The following is a 20497-nucleotide window of genomic DNA, read 5'->3' as shown; positions in this document are numbered from 1 at the left end:
CTCTCTCTTCAACAAAATTAGAGATAAGGGCAAAATAGTTTCTGCTGGGTAGCGGAGGGGAGCAGGGTTGTTGGGGGGAGAGGGAGGGGGTCGGAGGAGGTAAGGGAGAGGGTGGGGTAAAGGGAGAGAAATGACCCAAACATTGTATGCACATATGAATAAAAGAAAAAAATAAAATAAAAATCAGTTTTGTCCTAAAGGAGAAAAAAAAAATGGAAAACAAGCTGGGCACCAGTGGCTCACACCTATAATCTTGGGTACTCAGGAGGCAGAGATCAGGAGAATCGTGATTCAAAGCCAGCCTGAGGCAAATAGTTCGAGAGACCCTATTTTGAAAAAAAACCAACACAAACAAGAGCTGGTGGATTTGCTCAAGCGTTAAGAGTGCCTGCCTAGCAAGCGTGAGGCCCTGAGTTCAATCCCTAGTGCCATCAAAAAAATAAAAAGAAAACCAGGAATTGGGTCGTGTCTCAGTGGTAGTTTGCCCAGAATGCATAAGGCCCTGAGTTTGCAACCCAACACTGCAGGAAAAAAGGTAAATTTGTCTGCAAAGCTCTTTTTTTTTTTCAAATGGTGCGAGGGTTTGAACTCAGGGTCTACACCTTGAACCACTCCACCAGCCCTTTTATATGTGATGGTTTTTTTGAGATAGGGTCTCACCAAGTATTTGCCTGGCCTGACTTTGAACCACAATCCTCCTGATCTCTGCTAGGATTACAGGTGTGAGCCACCAATACCCAGCCTGCAAAACCATTTTTGCAGGCTATTCTTGGGGGTCTCCAGAAGCAACAGGATCCCACAACCTCTTCTTAAAATTGAAGGTGCTTATAGGCGGTGGAATGGCTCAAGTGGTAGAGCACCTGCCTATCAAACATGGGGCCCTGAGTTCAAACCCCAAAACTTCCAAAAAACAAAATAAATAAAACGGAAGGTGTTAATGACCAAGGTAAAACAATTCTACTGGGAAAAGATAGGCTCTTGGGCACAAAGTGCAGTGTCTCCTCGTGGCACACCGAACAAAACCAGAAGCATTGGGGAAAGGTGACTCACCCATGGAAAAAGCAACATGGTTCAAGTCAAATCCTGAGCTGCCTGCTAAGCCATCGGACACAGAACCCATGTGGTCCTGTGCACCTGAAGGATTTACACTAGCCAGACACTGGTGGCTCACACCTGTAATCCTAGCTACTCAGGAGGCACAGATCAGGAGGATCACCATTCGAGACTCTATCTCAAAAATACCCAACACCAAAAAAGGGTTGGTGGAGTGGCTCAAGTGGTAGAACGCCTGCCTAGCAAACGTGAGGCTCTGAGTTCAAACTCCAGTGCCACCAAAAAAAAAAAAAATTAGACTTAGACAAATAAAAAAAGTAAAAAATAAAGGTGAAGTAGGACTTATATTTTTGGTTTTTTCAAAAAATGAAGACCACTTGACTTTATTTGTTGCAAAACAGGCCTTCTACCCCAGGGAGTAAAATTTCATCTGTTAATATGTTAACACTGTGGTCACCGTGTTAATAAGTATTAGTGTGGGGTGGACAGTCCTGGCCCCAGTAAATTGTTAACTCTCCAGTAATGCACAAGATAAAGGATGCTGTGGAAATCATTGATCTGGGTTCCAGCTCTGAACGTCACCTCATGGCACCATTAACCTCGGTGAGCATGCCTCCTACCTCCTAAAAAGAGGACAGCAGTCTCTACACTGCTGATCTCAGGGCAGTAAAAGTCACGAGGAGACATGTGGAAACACCTTAGAAAAAGTGAAAATCACAGGGTGCCTTGTGGTCAGCTCCCCATATTTTCGGAATCTGGCCATAAAGATTGTAGGGTCGTAGAACACAGTGTTGTGGCCAGACATTGTCATGTCTGGAAACTCTCACTCACTCCTGCCCCTGCCATCGGGAGTGGCAGGCAGATAGACGCCCCCCATGGAGAGCCACTTTCCTTAGGCATCCAGAAGAGTCATTAAAGTGGGAGTTAAACCAGAGAGAATGAGTGGGTGCAGAGTGCAGGGTATAAGCATCCTTTTCTTAAGCAGATGGACTTTTTGTTTTTGTGGTACCGGGGTTGGAACTCAGGGCCTCACGCTTGCTAGGCAGGTGCTCTACCACCTGAGTCACCCCCACCAGCCCTTTTTTATGATGGGTTTTTTAGAGATGGGGTCTGGCCTGCAGGCTGATTCCTGCCTCCTCAGTAGCTAAGATTCCAGACGTGAGCCACTGGCGCCTTCTTATTTTGTGTTGTTTGGTTTTATGTTGTGTTTGTTGTGTTGTTGTGTCGTGTTGTGTTGTGTTGTGGTGTTGTGTTGTGTTGTGTTGTGTTGTTGTGTTGTGTTGTGTTGAGTTGTGTTGTGGAGACAGGGTCTCCTTATGTTGCCCAAGCTGACCTTAAACTCACAATCATCCTGCCTTAGCCTCCCAAGTACTAGCTTATTATTTCAGTTTAATACCACAACGAATTCCAGTTCCATTAACATTTTCTGTTCACATGACCAGGTCTTGTAATCAGAATGAAAGATGGTATCCCAAGGACAAGGGATACGGCCAGTGCTTTCTGAATCCATCCTGGGGCCCTATGTGTAAGTCTTGGGAGCAATGTCCTGTATCTGTTCCCAGCAAGTCCAGAATTAGAACAATTCTTGCATCATTTCAAAGTCACCCCTCTGATACAACAAAGGAGGAATTGTCCAGGCCACCCTGGGACTAGTTGCATGGAGCAGAGTGGCTTCTGGTCGGAGGAGGGGCTGTGTAATTCCACGAAAGGGTCCATGCAGGTGTCGCGATTTCTCTGCACATCACACAGCCCTGAGGCAAATGCAGCTCTCAGCTCCTGTTCAGGCCCCCACTCTGAGAAGGCAGGTAGACCTGCAAGGGCAGCTCCTCAGCCCTCCCTGCCACCTGCCCCCAATGGCCCACTCCAACCCATGCCCACAGTGGTGACAAAGCACTCTTCAGAGACCTGGCCTGCAAACGCCACTGTGATGTCTAGGAGAGTTGCCAGGAAACGTTTACAACTGTGAAACAACACCCTTGTTGTTTGGGAGCTCATTTAATTGTTGCCAAAGTTATGTCAGTCTCTCCTACAAACACGGATTTGGATTTTTTTTTTTTTCTTTTTTTTTTTGAGGCAGGGTCTCCCTGTGGAGCCCAGGCTGGCCTGGAACTCAAGAAACTTTCATAGAGAGTACATCAACCCAATATCACCATAAGAAAGGGACTAAGGTAGAAAGAAGAAAAATAGAGATGAACCAGTTCAGGTTATGATATCACGAGGAAACTTCCTGTGTAGCTATCTTAAACAAAAATGTCATTTTTTTTTTCTTTTACAAAATCGCAGAACAGGAGGAATTGATACCTGCCTAAGGGGTTGATACTAGTGGGAGGGGGAAGGAAGTGGAGAGAGGGAGTAAAAGGGTAAAAAATGGTGCAAATAATGTGTACACACGTATGTAAATGGAAAAATGAGACCTGTTGAAACTATTCCAGGAATGGGGGTGGGGAGGGGATAAAAGAGAATGATGGAAAGGTGAATTCAACTATGATATATTTGATATTTTGTAAGAACTTTTGTAAATGCCACAATTTACCCCCACCCAGCACAATGATTAAAAAAAAAAAAGAAGAAGAAAAAGAAACTTGTAATCCTCCTGCCTCTTCCTCTCAGCAATTACAGGCATGTACACCATGCACAGTCCCCAACTCTGTGAAGGAAATTTGGCTCATCCTGTTTATTTGTCAAAATAATTACTTGATTATTTAAATTATAAGTTTTTCAACTAATTTCTAATATTAAAACATTGGAGCTGGGGCTATAGTTCAGTGATCCAGCAGGACCAGCTGAACATGTGCACCAAGAAAAAAAAAGAAAGAAAAAACCACCCATGGTGCTGTGAACTTTCCTACTTAAGCAGGGATTAAGCAGCCACTGCTTGTCCCCTTATAACCCCAACCCCAGCTTCCACTTCTAACACTTTCTGAAATTTCCCTTTCTTGGTATTGCTCAAAATAAACATGAACCTGACTTTCAGGTGTTTCTTTCCAAATCATCTATAAAAAAAAGAAATGGCTTGTATGAGCTGTTAGAAATTATTTCTTAATCATTCAGGAAAAACGCTATTTTTTTTTCCTTTGCAATAAGTAAAATTTGTTTTTATTTCTTTTACTTGATGTAATTTTCAAATACCTTTTGTTTTTGCAGGACAGGATTTGAATTCAGGGCTTTGCACTTGCAAAGCAGGCTCTCTGCCTGCCACTTGAGCCACACCTCTAGTCCATTTTGCTCTGGTTATTTTGGAGATAGGGTCTCTCAAACTCTTTGCCCAGGCTGGCTTCCAACCTGAATCCTCCCAATCTTAGCCTCACAAGTAGCTAGGATTACAGGCATGAGCCATTGGCCCCTGGCTCAAATATCTATATTAAAGACCAGTTCCTGCTGGGCACTGGTGGCTAACACCTATAATCCCAGGTACTCTGGAGGCAGAGATTAGGAGCATCGAGGTTTGAAGCCAGCCTGGGCAGATAGTTCAAAAGACCCTACCTTGATAAAATCCATCACAAAAAAGGGCTGATAGAGTGGCTCAAAGTGAAGGCCCTGAGTTCAAACCCCAGTACCACAAAAAAATAAAGACCAGTTCTTTTGTTTAAAGCTCCATTGTTATTTTTTAAACCTTTGTAACATTTCATATATATAATGAATTCTGAGAGGTGAAAAAAGAATGTCCACCCCTCCCCCCAGTGCTTCACACGATGGGGGCTGTGGGGGGGCCACTGTGGCCCTGCTATGCACAGAGAAATCTCAGCTCTCTTCCTTGCCTGGGAGCTGTTTCCACTGTAAGACTCACAATATCTGAAACACTGGATATTGAACTACAGAAAAGGCAGAACTGAAAATTCCCCAAATCTGGGCTGGGTTGTGGCTCACGTGGCAAAGCATTTGCCTAGCATGCTCAGGTCCTGGGTTCAAATCCCATCACCACCAAAAAAACATAAAGAGAGAAGAAAAGAAATACAGGAAATTCCACAAATCTGTATAATAGATGGATAAACTTTTATTTATACACCAAAGGGAAAACCAATATTCACTTAGACAGCTGAATTCATATTTCAAAGGATGAAGTGTTTAATTTACTCTACACCTTTAAAAGGCTTCAAGAAAAATACAGTTAGGAATATAGATAAAGAATTCAGATTACAAAACTCTCCCAGGTAATTAATGGTCATAAAATACTGAGATTACAGCTTTGTTTTGTTTTTTAAAAAGTGATCTAGGAGTTCTAACCATACTTTACCTGAATGGACAGATAATCAGTACCAACTTTATATGAAAAATTGTCAGACAATTATTGGCAATTATAAGAAACAGCATCAATCTGTATAACTTCTAAGAATTAATCTGAAGTTTTATGAGCTATATAAAAATTGACATCATTCTTCCAGCTCTCCCAAAAGCTCTACAAAATCAGTGATGTACCATTTAGCGTTGTCCTTCACTTGTTGCCTGATTACATTTCCTCCAAACCCAATGAAGACATCCTAAGAACAAAGAAATAATCTTATAAAAATGACCCAACAGCATTCCAGAGCAAGAGATATATGCTGTGAACATATATACTATATATATACATATTATATGAATACCCTTTATAAATATATATTATAAGTATGTGTATATATATCTACATGCACATATAACATAATATATATAACATTATGTATAAATATATATACCCTTTTTTTTTTGGAACTGGGGCTTGAACTCAGAGCTTTGCACTTACAAAGTAGGTTTTCTACTGCTTGAGTCACTCTTTCAGCTCTGTATACTTTTTTTTTTAAGACAGGGTATTGCTCTGTAGCCCAGGCTAGCCTGGGACTTATGATCCTCCTGCCTCAGCCTCCCCAGTGCTGGCACTATAGGTGTGCACCACCTCACCCAACATTAGGACATTATTTTTTGCTTAAAAGAATAAACTCTTCTTGTACAGAGAGGTGAGGCTGTCCTCAGGAGGCTCCTTCCTTGAGCTCATTCTGATAAGAAAACTCCTCCTCCCCAGTTCAGTAAGGGAAGATCCATTCAGCTGGATGGTGTGGGGGTGTCAGAGAAGGGTAAGACATGGTGCTTGCCCTCTGTTTTTTTTTTTTTGCTGGTACTGAGGTTTGAACTCAGGGCCTCACGCTTGCTAGGCAGGCACCACTTGAGCCACTCTGTCAGCTCTTTTTTGTATTGTGTATTTTTGAAATAGAGTCTCTCAAACTATTTGTCGTAGGCTGGCTTTGAGCTGTGATCCTCCTGACCTCTGCCTCCTGAATAGCTAGGATTGCAGGCATGAGCACTGGCGCCCAGTGGCAGCACTCTTTCAAAGTTAAAATTGCTTGACGGTTACATCATTTCACCAATTCTACTACCACACACCTTCTTTTACTCGACGCTGTTTTGAGATGGTATCTCCTCCTTTCTGTCTGATATAGACACAATACACAGGAATTTTCATATCACACAAGGGGACAAGGTAACAACTTGAATTTGGCCTCCTAACTGATCTCCGTGCCTTCACAGCAACCCCTCCTGCCTGTGAGCACATCAGTAACCCTAACACACCACATCTCTCCTGTCTGGAAGCCTTCAAAGCTGACACACCTGCGTGGCCTTGCTCACTGACCACCCAGACCATGCGCTGCACATTCCTACTCCCTCCCCATCCCCAACTTCCTGCCCTAAGTCCTGCCAGGCCTGCATGTGATATCTTCTTCCAACCCCCTGCAGGGCTACCCACCTGCATGCCTACCCTTCTCTGACCGGTATGGTCATCTGAAATTTATAGTTTTGTCACTTCTGGACAATGAGATTGGAGCCCCCGACAGAACTTTGCATATTTACTTGTTTGTATTCCTCATTATGGTGGCCCAGGGGTCATTATGTGAGCACTCCAAGATTGGTTGTAAATCACCTAGGAATGTATTAGCTTGAACTAACTCAAGTAATAGTAAAGGGATACAAAAGATTCTTTTATTGTTGTCTTCGTTTTGTGGTTTTTTTGGGTAGAGTTAGCGGGAGGCACTGGTTTTAGGTTTTGGTTTTCTTTTTTTTGAAACATGTAGCCTAGGCTGGTCTCAAACTCATGATCCTCCTGCCTCTGCATCCCAAGTGCTGGGACCATAGGTGTGCAATACCAGACACTGCACAAAAAGTTTCTTTAAGGGATAGGGTAGAATGCATGCCTAGCATGTGAGGCCCTGGTTCAACCCCAGGACTGAAAACAAGAAAACCCCTTTAACTCTTTTTGATTAATCATTTACAATCTATTTTTAAATGGCTCAGGAAAGTATGTGGTGACAGCTTAAGTGCTGTTTTTGGTTCAGTTTTTCTTTTTTTTTTTTTTTTTTTTCTTTTATTATTCATATGTGCATACAAGGCTTGGTTCATTTCTCCCCCCTGCCCCCACCCCCTCCCTTACCACCCACTCCACCCCCTCCCGCTCCCCCCCCCTCAATACCCCAGTTTTTCTTAAATTGGGATGACTGCGACCATGACAGAAGCAAAGTCCAATGGTAAATGGACACATTTGGCACATAGGACACTGACTGTCCAGCATTTGCTTCCTGTATTAGGTTTAAAATTCACAGAAATTTTGTCTCAGAAAACAACATTAGTTCACAAGAGCAAACTATTTTTTTTTGGCAGCAATGAGATTTGAACTCAGGGCCTAGGCAAGAACTCTTATCATTTGAGCCATTTCATCAGCAGCAAAATGTTTCTATACAGGTAAAATTATCTAACCTTGGAGTCTACTCCCATTTCCCATGTGAGGAGAAGAAAATGTTCCCCATCTCTCCTGTTACAGTAAAATAAACCCTTGCTAAAACTTAAAAAAAAAAAAAAATCTAACCTCAGCAAGCCTTAGTACCCCATGAGTAAAAGGAAGATAATATTTTCCTTCACAGAGCCATTATCAGGATTAAATGAGAGAATGTGCGAAGGGGAATGTATAAGATGAGGTTAAAATCTCAGTGATAGCTGGGAGTATGGCTGAAGCAGTATGGCACCTGCCTAGCAAGCATGATGCTCAGAGTTCAAATCCCACTACTGCTAAAGTAATTTTAACAATCTCAGTTACAGTTGTAGGAGTTGTTGATGTGGAGAAATGAGGCCAAACGTGATTGAGCAAATTGAGTGCCAAAACTGCAAGGACAAGGGGTCATTAAACGTTCTGAGAGTTTTGTTGTTTTTTTTTCTTTTGTGGTACCAGGGCTTGAACTCACTTCACCTTGATTGAACCACTCCATCAGCCCTTTTTATGTTAGGTATTTTAGAGATAGGTCTCTCGAACTATTTGTCCAGGGCTGGCTTTGAACCGAGATCCTCCTGATCTCTTGTTCCTGAGTAACTAGGATTACAGGAGTGAGCCACCAGCACCTGGCCTGCAAGGTTTTAAGTTCCTTATTCATAAAGTTTTTGGGTTTATAAAGTCAACTGACATAATGAGAATGAATCTGACGGGGCCCCTATAATCCCAGCTACTCAGGAGGCAGAGATCAGGAGGATTACTGTTCAAAGCCAGTCCTGGACAAATAGTTCAAGAGACCCTGTCTCAAAAAAACCATCACAAAAAGGTGCTGGTGGAGAGGCTCAAGTGGTAGGGCACCTGCCTAGCAATTGTGAGGGCCCGAGTTCAAATCCCATGCTGACAAAAAAAAAAAAAACAATTGGCTGGGCACTGGTGGCTCACACCTGTACTCCCAGCTACTCAGGAGGATCTGTGTGAAAACAGCCTGGACAAATAGTTTGTGAGACCCTATCTCAAAAAACCCTATCACAAAAAACTGGGCTGGTGGAGTGGCTCAAGGTGAAGGCCCTGAGTTCAAACCACAAAAAAAAAAAAATCTTGTTTTAGTTGTTTTGTGTTTTTATTTTATAATGACCTTTAGCTACTTGTGTTTAATTACTGTTGTAAACCTTATGTAGTTCTAAATCAGCTGTTCAAAACAAAATTACAATCTGAGAAAAATTAGTCCCCTTAATACGTACAGCAGGAGGACAAGCTTCCATGTCTGTAGCTCCATCTCCAATCATGATTATTTTCTTAAAGTGAAATTTTTCCTTTAAAAATTTAATAACTTTTCCTTTCCCACCAGATTCAGCTGTTGGCTGTGTCTCATCAAACCCTGCATATTCACCTTAAAAGAAAAGTTAAGACAGCATTAAAGACCCACAAAAGTATATTTGGGACAGCTTTTTGCACAGAATGACATCCTCACTTAAATGTCACTGAAAAGGCTAAACATGGCCTCAATAGAGTCACACAGCCTGGGACTCCAAGGCTATTGCCTGTAAAAGAGGCTCTGTTCGGTCCTAAGCACCTGGGGCTGAGTTACTTGTATTCCTGGGCTTCAAATATAATAATTTTAGACCCTACTGAGGTAGCAGGACACCATAAAGCAAGAATACACGAAATTTACTAGGTTAACATAGAATTCCACCCAAGGCAACTGCAGCTTACTCTCCTTCAATCATTTCTATTATAGAAATTAACTCGATCTCTGTTTTGGGGATTTTTTTCTTTTTTTGTTGGTACTGGGGTTTGAACTCAGGGTCTCATGGTTGTTAGGCAGGTGCTCTACCACTTCAGCCACTCTGCCAGCCCAGAAATTAACTCATTCTCTACTTTTTCCAATGATGCATCCCTAGTCTATACAGCCTTAAAAATGTTCTATTAATTTGGAATTGTCACAATGGATCCCTGTACAATGGTAATAAAAATGAAAAAAAAAGAAATAAAACTGATTTGCTTAGTATCACACAAACTTAAAAAAAAGTTCTATTAACATATTTAAATATTATCTGGTTTTAAGACTATCAGCTGCTCCCTGACATGACAAGCTCTCTTGAGATGACATAAACACAACTGTAACTCCAAGAGAATTCAGAAAGGGGCCAGGAGGCGTCCCCAACATTAACAAAACTCTTTTTGGTTTTGGGCAGCAAGGTTCAGGGCCTTGCACTTGCCAGGCAGGTGCTTGACCACTTGAGCCACTCCACCAGCCCTTGACAAAACACTTGAGTCTATATTGCTACAAATGCATAAAAGCTCACCTAAAACTGAAATGTAACACATGACTTAAGTCACGAGGCCTACCTAGGAATTAGCATTTGACTAAATGCAGGCATTTATACACAGGTGAAAATCTAGATACTAAAGCCAGGACAGATGATGACTGGAGTCTAATTTGCAGGGCAAAGGACACCAAATGGGGACTCCCAGCCCCTTGCTTACACTGCACTCCAACGGAGCCCACCCAGATTACTACATAACAGCACTGCTAAGAAAGAGAACATGTACAATGGAAGCCTTACCATTAAAGTAGAATTTCAGCCTATTGGCAAACACATTGGCTGCTGGGATATTGAGCTTTGAGGCGACATGTTCTACGATACTCCTAAAGCCACCAGATATTAGGAAAACCTGAACGTTTCGCTCTTGCAAGCGACTTACCAGCTCCCTGCAAAAACACATACAAAATACCAAACTTTGATTAATACAAAAGAGAAATAAGGAAACATGAAAAAAACTCAGTACTTTTTCTCCCCATGCATTTGCCTTGAAGCATATCTGACAAAGTGTATTGCCTAAAGAATTAATATTTTATATGTGGATTTTTGTTTGGTTGGGTTTTCCTTTTTTCTTTTTATTCCTGGTAGTTGGGTTTGAACTCAGAGCCTACACCTTCAGCCACTCTACCAGCCCTTTTTAGTGATTTTTTTTTTTTGAGATAGGGTCTCACAAACAATTTGCCAGGGCTGGCTTTGAACTATGATCTTCCTGAACTCTGACTCCTGGGCAGCTAGGATTATAGGCATAGCCACTGGCGCTCAGCTGGGTTTCCAGGGTTTGAAATCAAGGCCTTGCATTTGCTAGGCAGACATTCTACCACTTGAGCCATGCCCCCAGCCCTTTTTGCTTTAGTTATTTTTCAGATAGGGTCTCACATTTTTGCCCAGGGCCAGCCTGGGCCACATTCTATTTATGTTTCTGTGTTTCCTGTGTACCTGGGATTAAAGGCACACACCACCATGCCCAGCTATTGGTTGAGTGGAGTCTTTCTAACTTTCTGCCCAGGCGGTCCTCAAACTGCAGTCTTCCCAAATTCTACCTTTTGAGTAACTGAGATTATGGGCATAAGCTACCAAGCCCTGCCCTATGTTTTTTCTTTCTGTTGTTTTTTGTTTATGTCTTTTTTTTTCTGGTAGTACTGGGGTTTGAACTTGGGGCCTCACCAGGCAGGCACTCTACCATTTGAGCCACTCCTCCAGCCCCTATTTCTTTGGGTTCTTTGAGACAGGGTCTCACTATGTAGGACAGGCTGGCCTCAAACTCTCAGTCCTCCTGCCTCAGCCTCCAAGTGCTGGGATAATAGGTGTGAGCCACCATGCTTGGCTTTATATATGATCTTCTAATGCACTTAGAAAATAATGGATGGAATTTCTCTGCTTTATAAAACCAACTCACAACCTTATACCCATGAACTCAAAAACCAGATGTAAAAATGTAAGGCAAGTACAAGATCTCCCTGGGGACACAAGGGTGCAGACATGGGCAGGTGCTCAGTCAGACAAAACCATACCTAAGTGCCCAAAAAGAAACCACTTGTCAGGAGCTTCGCAGTGACAGTCGCTCTGGAGCAGGAGGGCCCTGAAACAGCTGAGGGAAGACAGCATGTACAGGGCCCGGGCTGCAATTACCTTATACCGGGGGTCAGGTGCGGGGGGTGCTCTGCCAGGAGTCTTTGCACCTGCTCCCTGGAGGGCTGGATCAGTGCCAAGCGCTCAGTGAGGGCAGCTTTGAAAGGCACGGCCCCGCCCATGGCTCTCCGTGTCCTAGGAAGAAAACCAAGAATCAGACCCTTGTGGCAGCTGTTCTCAAAGGTTACACCCTGTCCTGCACCAGGTCCTCATAATGCCCATCCCAAGGAAGGTGCTGGCCCAGACAATGCCATGTGCTATGGGAGTTGGGCCTAGGAAGAAACTAAGGAAGGTTAGCACGAGAGTCCCATTAATCCTCTGGGGCCATGAATTTTGCAGCCAAAAATGCAGCCCCCTAATGGTGTGAGATACCACACAATCTATCCACAGGCACCTTCCTCAGAAGCCATAAGCTGTCATAAACCAAGAGAAGCCAAAGGCTGGACATTCCTACATTTTGCAGAGCGCAAAACAGTGCACGACCCAGTGACAGGCCACAGCACAAGCAGGTGCCAGCGCTGCAGAGTGAGGAGGGGTCCTGACCCAGGATCCACTGAGATACTGAAACAGATCTAGCTTTCCAGTGAGCCTCTAAAGCCATACTTTCAACCATGACAGAGCGCACTGGACACCACAGAATCTTCTCTGGGTGGTTATGTCATCATTCTCCTGATAAGCTAAGAATGTATCTTATCCATATTTGCTTGATAGGAGCAATGATTTTCTTTTGCCAGAATATTTGTCATAAACATTTACATAAAGGGATGGATAGATAAGGCATACTACCAAATTCAGCTCTAAGTGATGGAAGAAAAAGCCAAGTGCTTTTTCTTTCTTTTTTGGCAGTGCTAGGGTTTGAACTCAGAGGCTCACGCTTGCTAGGCAGACACTCTACCACTTGAGCCACACCACTGGCCGCTGAGTGCTTTTTCTTAGTACTTGCTTAGAACTAAAACTCTGGAATTGTGGCTCTGGCCTAGCATTTCATCCAAAAATCATTGGGGTTTTTTTTAAATTTATCATTTCATGAAACAAATAAAGATCATTCCTACATTTCTGACACAGCGTCCTCAACTCCACAGAATTTGGCCAGCTCATCAATGCCTTCTTCCCTGATGACAGTGCTGTCAACATCGAAGCATACTGCATCCGCAGAGCAGAAAAGCTTCCCCAGCTCTGAATGGGACACCATTCTTGGGAGAATCTCCTTCCTACAAGAGAAAAAGAAGCATATTTAAAGATATAACTATCACCATGGAAAGGCTCAATGATGCCAACAAGGCCTTCCACTTTGATTTGTATCAAAGTCAGTGACCCCTGCAAGCATGTTCTTGTGGACTCATTGATTCTTAACACATATTAAACTTCTTCTAAACATTGGGCTGTCAGTGGGCACCATGGTGCATGCCTGTAATTCCAGCACTCAAGAGGCTGAGGCGGGATGATTGCTACATAACAAGTCATGAGAAGGCCAGCCTGGGCTATATAGCAAATTCCAGGACAACCTGGGCTGGCTACAGAATGAGTCCCTGTCCCAAAAAACAAAAAAAAGAAAAAAAGGTAATTGAGAGTAAATATGGTGGATGTATTTTGTATTCACATATGAAAATAGAATGAAATTGTTAAAATTGTTCTAAGATATGAGCACCTATGTAAATATCACAATGTATCTCCTTGTACAACTATTATATGCTAATAAAAAAAATAATTCAAAAGAGCAAAAAAAAAAATTAAATGTCAGGCTCTAGTGTTATGAAAACTGAGTAAGACCCAAACTCTAACATCAGGAGCTCAGCCTAGGAACGGCACCAATTTGTAAGTATGTGTGATGTTAAGCCGGTATCCAACTCTGGCTTCACACTTGCAAAGCAAGCGCTGTACCACTCAAGCCACACCTCTAGTCCATTTTACCCTGGTTATTTTGGAGATAGGGTTTCTCAAACTGTTTGCCCAGGCTGGCCTTGAACTATGAGACTCCCTATCTCAGTTTCCCAAGTAGATAGGAATATTGGCAAAAGCTACCAGGGCCTAACTTAAAAAACATTTTTTTTAACAGCAGAAGACCCTGAATTCAATCCCCAGTACCACCAAAAATATATTTTTATAAGAGCTAGGGGCGTGGCTCAAGTAGGAAAGTGCCAGCCTACCAAACAAGGCCCTGAGTTCAAACCCAGCTCCACCAAAAAGAAAATCAGAACTAATCTTGCTTCATCAAAAGTCCCATACACTTTCACCTTACCTCATTATCTCTAAGCAAATCATTTCAACCAAAAATATTTCAGTATATATTTCTCTTTATTATTTTGTGGTACTGGGGCTTGAACTCAGGGCGTACAACTTGAACCACTCCACCAACCCTTTTTTTGTGACAAATTTTTTTGAGATAGGGTCTTGCCAACTATTTGCCTGGGCTAGCTTTGAACGATGATCCACCTGATCTCTGCCTCCTGAGTAAACAGGTATGAGCCACCAGTGCCCGGCTATTTCTTATTTTTTATTACCACATATTAATGGGGTTCAGTGTGTTACTTCCAAAGTACATGCAGCATACAAATCCAACCTCCCCTTATCCAGAACCCCCTCCATGCATACACCTGTCTCACTATTCTATATTCAGAGTGACTTTTTTTTTTTTAGCTTCCATATATGAGAGAGAATATGTGGAACTTATCTTTCTATGTTTGGCTTATTTCATGTAACATAATATCCTCAGTTTTATCCATTTCGCTGCAAATGACAGGAATTTTTTTTTTTTTTGGGTCAGTACTGGGGTTGAACTCAGGGCCTCATGCTTGCTAGGCAGGTGCTCTACCATTTGAGCCACTTCAACAGTCCTTTTCATGTTGGGTATTTTTTTAAATAGAGTCTCAAGAACTACTTCCCCAGGCTGGCTTCATGATCCTCCTGATGTCTGCTTCCCAAATAGCTAGGATTATAGGTGTGAGCCACCAGCACCCAGCTCTATTCTTCTGTTGATGGGCACCTAGACTGATGTTGTATCTTAGGTACTATGAACAGTCCCACAGAGATGGGCATGCAAGGATCTCTTTGGGATACTGGTTTCATTTCCTTTAAATATATCTACCCAGAAGTGGGATAGCTGGATTATATGGCAGTTCTATTTTTAGTTTTCGGAGGAAAACTAAAACATACCTTTCTCCATAGTGGCTGTACTAACTTACATTCTCTCCAACAGTATATAAGATTCCGTTTTCTCCTTATCCTTGTCAGCATTTTTTTTCTTTTTTAATATCATAGTCATTCTAGTTAGAGTGAAAATGTCTGTCTCTCTCTCTGAGACAGTCTCACTATGTACACTTGATCCAGCCTGAGTGCTGGGATTAGTACCACAATTTATAGTTTTGGTTTGCATTTCCCTGATAATGGTATTGAGCATTTTTTTTTCATGTATTTGAGAAGTGTCCATTCATTTGCCTATTTCTTAATTGAATTACTGATTCCTATATTCCCCATCTGAATACAAGTCCTGACTTGGAATTGCCAACACTGGCCTCCAGGATTGCACTATGTTCCAGAGACAGAGAAGACAGGAGGTTTGAGCCAAGCCTCACACTGAATTCACTGGGAAGGCTGATTGCTTTGCCACACACTGTCTTGGAGACCATGCTGAATAATATGACCTTGACTCTGCCCAAGGGATGTGCCCTCTACCCTGCATTTTACCAGGGCTTCACTCCCTCCCTGCTTGATAGACCAGCAGAGCAAACTTGGCCTTGGCTCCCTCCAGCTCTTCCCAACCTGTCCAAAAAAGGCTCTGTCTCCTTGCTCACTTCCGGTTCTACCAGCAATGACTCACAATTCATGCATATGCAAAATTCTCAAGGCTATCGCCATGAAAAAAAAAATCTGCTGAGCAAGTTCAGTTGCTGCAAAGTAAATTGTGTACATTAGAATTTTACACAAAGAAAAAAAATCACTGCTGGGAATGGACTCTGGATCCTTCCCATCCACCTCTTGGGGGTAGAAAGGGCACAGGACTGCAGTGGAATGATGCTTCTGGAAAGGTCTGTGCTCAGACACAGGCCAGGTTCCCACCATTGCCTCTGTTGCTCAGACTGGGACTCCAGCTGGGCCAGTCTCCAGCTGGTCCAACAGATTTTAAAACAAAACAAAACAACAACAACAAAAAATCATGCTGACAAGCCCTTCTTATCCCTAATGCCAAAGTACAAAAAAATTTTCCTTCAGGGCCAGACTTAGGTCTGATTTTGGATAAGAGGTAAAAATCTCCTTGTCCAAACAAACTCTTGCCCAAACTTAACCTCCAGAATCATGCAAGAGGCATCTCCGATCACTTTTTGTTAGGAGTGACCTCTCACCTTCACCTGCTAACAGACAAAGCACAGCAGCTATAGAGCTTCAGCAAGGCAGAGGGAATAAAGTTCCCTGAGCTCTGAGCATGATAGGTTCTGTGAAGCTTCTGAATCAGGAGTCTGGGGATGTGGCTCCAGTGGCAGAGCCACTCTGTTCAATACACACACACACACACACACACACACACACACACACACACACACACACTAAAGTCCTACTGCATTTAGATCACAAGGTTGTACTTACTCCTCCTCATACCTGGGGCACATGATAGTGTCCTGAGAAAGAGAAAGAGTTCAAGGTGTTCTCAAAGCCCAGCACCCAGGACACAGGGCTGCCTTTCTTTCCCTACTGTGCTGAGCAGGACTAGCTTCTGCTGGCTTTCCCAGTCCCTGTGGACCAGGGAAGGCTGCAGCCTACGGAAGTCTCCTTAAAGGTACTGGTCCTCAGAGAGGACCTGCTCCCCAGAATGGCAGGACATAGAAGAAGTATGAAGAATACAATTTACTGTCTTCTTTGACACTGTTTACATCTAAAGGAGAATTGTTCTAATAATAAAGACTTCATCTATGTCTAATCTACAGTCCATACACTGACTTGAATGCTTCTTACCCTTTTATCAATTAGAAATGGACTAAATAATATGAAAATGTAAGTTCTTTCTCTCTCTCCTCCTTTCTTTCTGTGATACTGGGATTTGAACTCAGTGCTTTGTGTTTTCTAGGCAGGGACTCTACCCCTTGAGCCACACCACCAGCCAAGAAAGGAAGGAGAGTTTATGAGTAATGCATGATATAAAAATCCAAATATAAACTGGGTGCTGGTGGCTCACACCTGTAATCCTAGCTACTCACAAAGGCACAGATCAGGAGGATCGTGGTTCAAAGCCAACCTGGGCAAATAGTTCGTAAGACCCTATCTCGAAAAAAACGCATCCCAAAAACAACAGGGCTGGTGGAGTGGCTCAAGTTGTAGGCCCTGAGTTCAAACCCCAGTACTGCAAAAAAAAAAAAAAAAAAAACAGAAGTTCTATGTTGTTTTACCAACATGAAAATGACAGGACTGTGATCCTTATGATACTGAAATCCTATCTGGCAGTTGTAATAAAACAGAAATTTGAAATTAGTTTTCCCTAACCTACAGTCCAAATATCAAAAAATTAGCCTAAAATGAATCACACATACATAAAACACAAAAATTAAAATTATGAATCTCCTAAAATTAGGGGCAAAAAGTCCTAACTGTGGTTGGAAGCCTCTAAAATTGCCCCTATGACCCTGCCTCCTGAGAACCCCACCTGGGGTGGGGATGGCTCCTCTTGATTTAGTGACCAGAATGTGCCAGAGGTGAAGGATGTCCCTTGTGAGATCAGACCGTGACAGAAATGAGTGCATGTATAACTGTAACGTCAGAATAAGCTCTAGATGGTGCCAAAAGGAATGCCTTGGTCCGTTGATATCAGGGGAAGGAGCACGGGGCAGGAAGAAGGCATGGGACCTCCCTGTATATGGCTTTGCAATCCCCTATGAATCTATCATTTCAATTAAAAAAAAGTTATGCTAGTTAATCTCAAAACAAGAAAGGAACGAAAAAGGCTGGAGGTGTGGCTCAAGCATATGGCACCTGCCTTGCAGGTGTGAAGCCCTGAGTTCAAACCCCAGTACTGTCAAAAAGAAATAAGAAAGAATGTGGCTGCCCCTTTGCCCCACTGTGTGGTTCTGAGGGCAGACAGCTGCCATGCTGCGAGCTGTCCTAGAGAAAGACACATGTGGCAAGAACTAGGAGGCCTCCAGCCAACAGTGAGGAGCGAAGGCCCAGAGTTCAACAACCCACCAGGAACTGAACCCACCAACAGCTAGAAATCTATGCCAGAAAGCAAAGCATATAGATGAAGGGCTGGGGGCATGGCTCAGTGTAGAGTGCTTGCCTAACAAGTGCCAGGCTCTGGGTTCAATACCCAGTACCTTTTTAAAAAAGGCCTACAGGCTCTGCACCACACAGGTTAGCTGCTTCCAGACTTATGATGCATAAAAACTAGGGAAATAAATGTATGTTGCTTTAAGCTGCTATCTTTGGGGGTAATTTGTTATACAGCTAATGCAACAACCACCTTAAATTTCTTAAATAAATAAAAGGCACAAAAAATACAATGACAGATTGGGCTTCATCAAAATTTAAAACTTTCATTTTTCAAAAGCTAGGATAAAAAAAAGAAAAGACACTGGGAGACAATTTTCACAATACAGATTAAAAAATGAGCAAAAGATTTGAGTAGACATTCCAAAAAGATATGCATATAAACTCAAAAGAAGAATGAATAAATTTTAAAAGAGGGACATTGATGAAGCTATGAAACAAATCAGATCCCTTCTACATTGCAGAGATGGTGTAAAATGGTACAACCATTTTGGAAAAGTTTGGCAGTTTCTTATAAAGTTAAACTATTCGGCCGGGCACTGGTGGCCCAGGCCTGTAATACTAGCTATTTAGGAGGCAGAGATTAGGAGGCTCGCTGTTTGAAGCCAGCCCAGGCAAATAGTTCTCAAGACTCTCTCTGGAAAAACCCACCACAAAAAAAGGGGGAGTGGGTTCAAGGTGCAGGACCTGAGTTCAAATCCCAGTGTCAGAAAAAAAATTATTTTCATAAGTGCCAGCAGTCTCACTCACCTACATTTATCCAACAGAAATGAAAACATATTTGCAGCAGCTTTAGTTATGATTGCCCAAAGGTAGAAACAACCCAAATATCCACCAATAGATAAACAGGAAAACAAATTGTAATCCATTCCTGCAATGCAACACTACTCTGTAATCAAAAGGAATGGATTTATGGTTACATGCTACCACATGCACAGATGTAAAACACTTTATGCTGACAGAAAGAGACCAGACAGAAGGGAGCACAATGAGTTATACCATTTATAGGAAACTCGGGCTAGGGGCTTAGCTCACATGGTAGAGTGCTTGCCTGGCATGCAGGTGGTCCTGAAACGCTACAAAATACAAGCTATAGAGACAAGGATCAAGCGGATCAGTGTCTCAACTGGAGAATGGATTCAGGGGAACCTAACTGGAAAGATGCCCTCAGAAATGTTTTAGGAGAAATGTGCTATTGTGATGATATAAGTGTGTATAAACTTGTCAAAATTCATCGAAATGTGCACTTCAAACTGAGTGCATTTTATCGCATTAAATTATATACCAATAAAACATTGGCCTTAAGAAGTAATTAGGATCGTGCCAAGTTATTTCAAAATTTCAAAAGTTCTGGCTAGTTTGTTTCACTAGCACAGGAGAGACAGAACTATAATCATTATTATTTTATATTGAAAACCGAATTTGATCCTCAGGTCTATATCAGCCATCAAGTATTCACAGTAACTTTAATGTACAAATCGCATATAAAGAAAATGTAGCAAGCAAAGGTAACAAATGAATGGCTTAATTCCCAACTTGAATCTGCTAAGCATTTATTTAAGAGCCTACTGCTCATGGAAAAGTCAAAGACCTTAGCTCTCGATTTGGGGATTTTCCTCATCTTGCACTGATGATCGTCCCGTGCGGATTGCATCATTCATTCAAGCAGTTTGGCAACACTCAGTTGCGGGATCAAACAAGTGAAGCGATCGAAAAGTCAGTTAATGCAAAGAAAGCCTTGAAATGGCAGGAAGGTTCATTCACCTACCCCGACTTGGCAGGACAAGCAGGCGCAGCGTCAAAGCCGGCTGAGCCGAGCGCCGCGCGCGGGTGCACCGAGGCTCGCCCACGGACTCTCCGCGCCGCGGTTCCTGGGCCGCGGCCCCCGCCTCCCGCGCTTCCGCGGCCAGGGGCAGAGGCTGTCTCCGACCTGCGGGAACCGAGCTGGGAGGGAGGCGAGGGTGCTGGCAAGCGGAGCCTTCGCCTTCACCGGAGCTCGGGGCAGGTCAGCGGTATGCGGGCGGCTTCAGCTCAGCTTTGCATGCGCTTCTCTCGACTGGAGGCAGCAGATCCCGGCTCCGCAAAGCCGGCTTGGAAGGAGGCCTTGGCCCCGCCCCGGGGCGTGACTCCGGGCCCGCCCCTCCTCCCTCCTCCGCGGGCTCCGCGCCAGCTAAGCGGACCTGCGCCGCACCGTAGGCGTGTCCCGCACCGCCCAGCCTCCCGCGCACCTCCACCTTGCAGAGAACCAGAGAGCTCCCCAATCTTCGGAAGCCGCTCCCCACGGCCACACCACTCGCCATGAGGATACGCGAGGAGGTGAGGGACCTCTGAACTCATTTTGCAATTAACGAAGCGCCTTGGGAGCCTTCTCCGAAATCTACGTTTGCATTATGCTCTTGCAGGAATGCAGGTCTCCTGCAGGTCTCAAGAGGGTTACAAAAATTACTTACATTCGCAGCTGAAATGCAGAATACCGTGAGTGACAAAATGAGTCTTTACACTTTTTCTTTTC

At 43.2% G+C, this 20497-nt stretch overlaps 1 protein-coding gene across 1 annotated transcript; it reads right to left on the bottom strand.

The window, feature by feature from the left end:
* Nucleotides 1-5027: 5027 nt before the first annotated feature.
* On the bottom strand, nucleotides 5028-20083 carry Psph (phosphoserine phosphatase). Its single transcript, XM_074075796.1, has 6 exons — nucleotides 19754-20083; nucleotides 12786-12944; nucleotides 11734-11868; nucleotides 10348-10493; nucleotides 9022-9170; nucleotides 5028-5531 (listed from the first exon to the last, which is right to left on the bottom strand). Exons 2-6 carry the CDS (start codon nucleotides 12923-12925, stop codon nucleotides 5424-5426), a joined length of 678 nt encoding a protein of 225 aa, XP_073931897.1. The 5' UTR covers nucleotides 12926-12944; nucleotides 19754-20083; the 3' UTR covers nucleotides 5028-5423.
* Between the last annotated feature and the right edge of the window lie 414 nt (nucleotides 20084-20497).

This window comes from Castor canadensis, chromosome 6, assembly GCF_047511655.1.
Source record: "Castor canadensis chromosome 6, mCasCan1.hap1v2, whole genome shotgun sequence".
NCBI classification, from domain to species: Eukaryota; Metazoa; Chordata; class Mammalia; order Rodentia; family Castoridae; genus Castor; species Castor canadensis.
The sequence above is the reverse complement of the archived record's forward strand: the minus strand, read 5'-3'. Positions and strand labels throughout refer to the sequence as shown.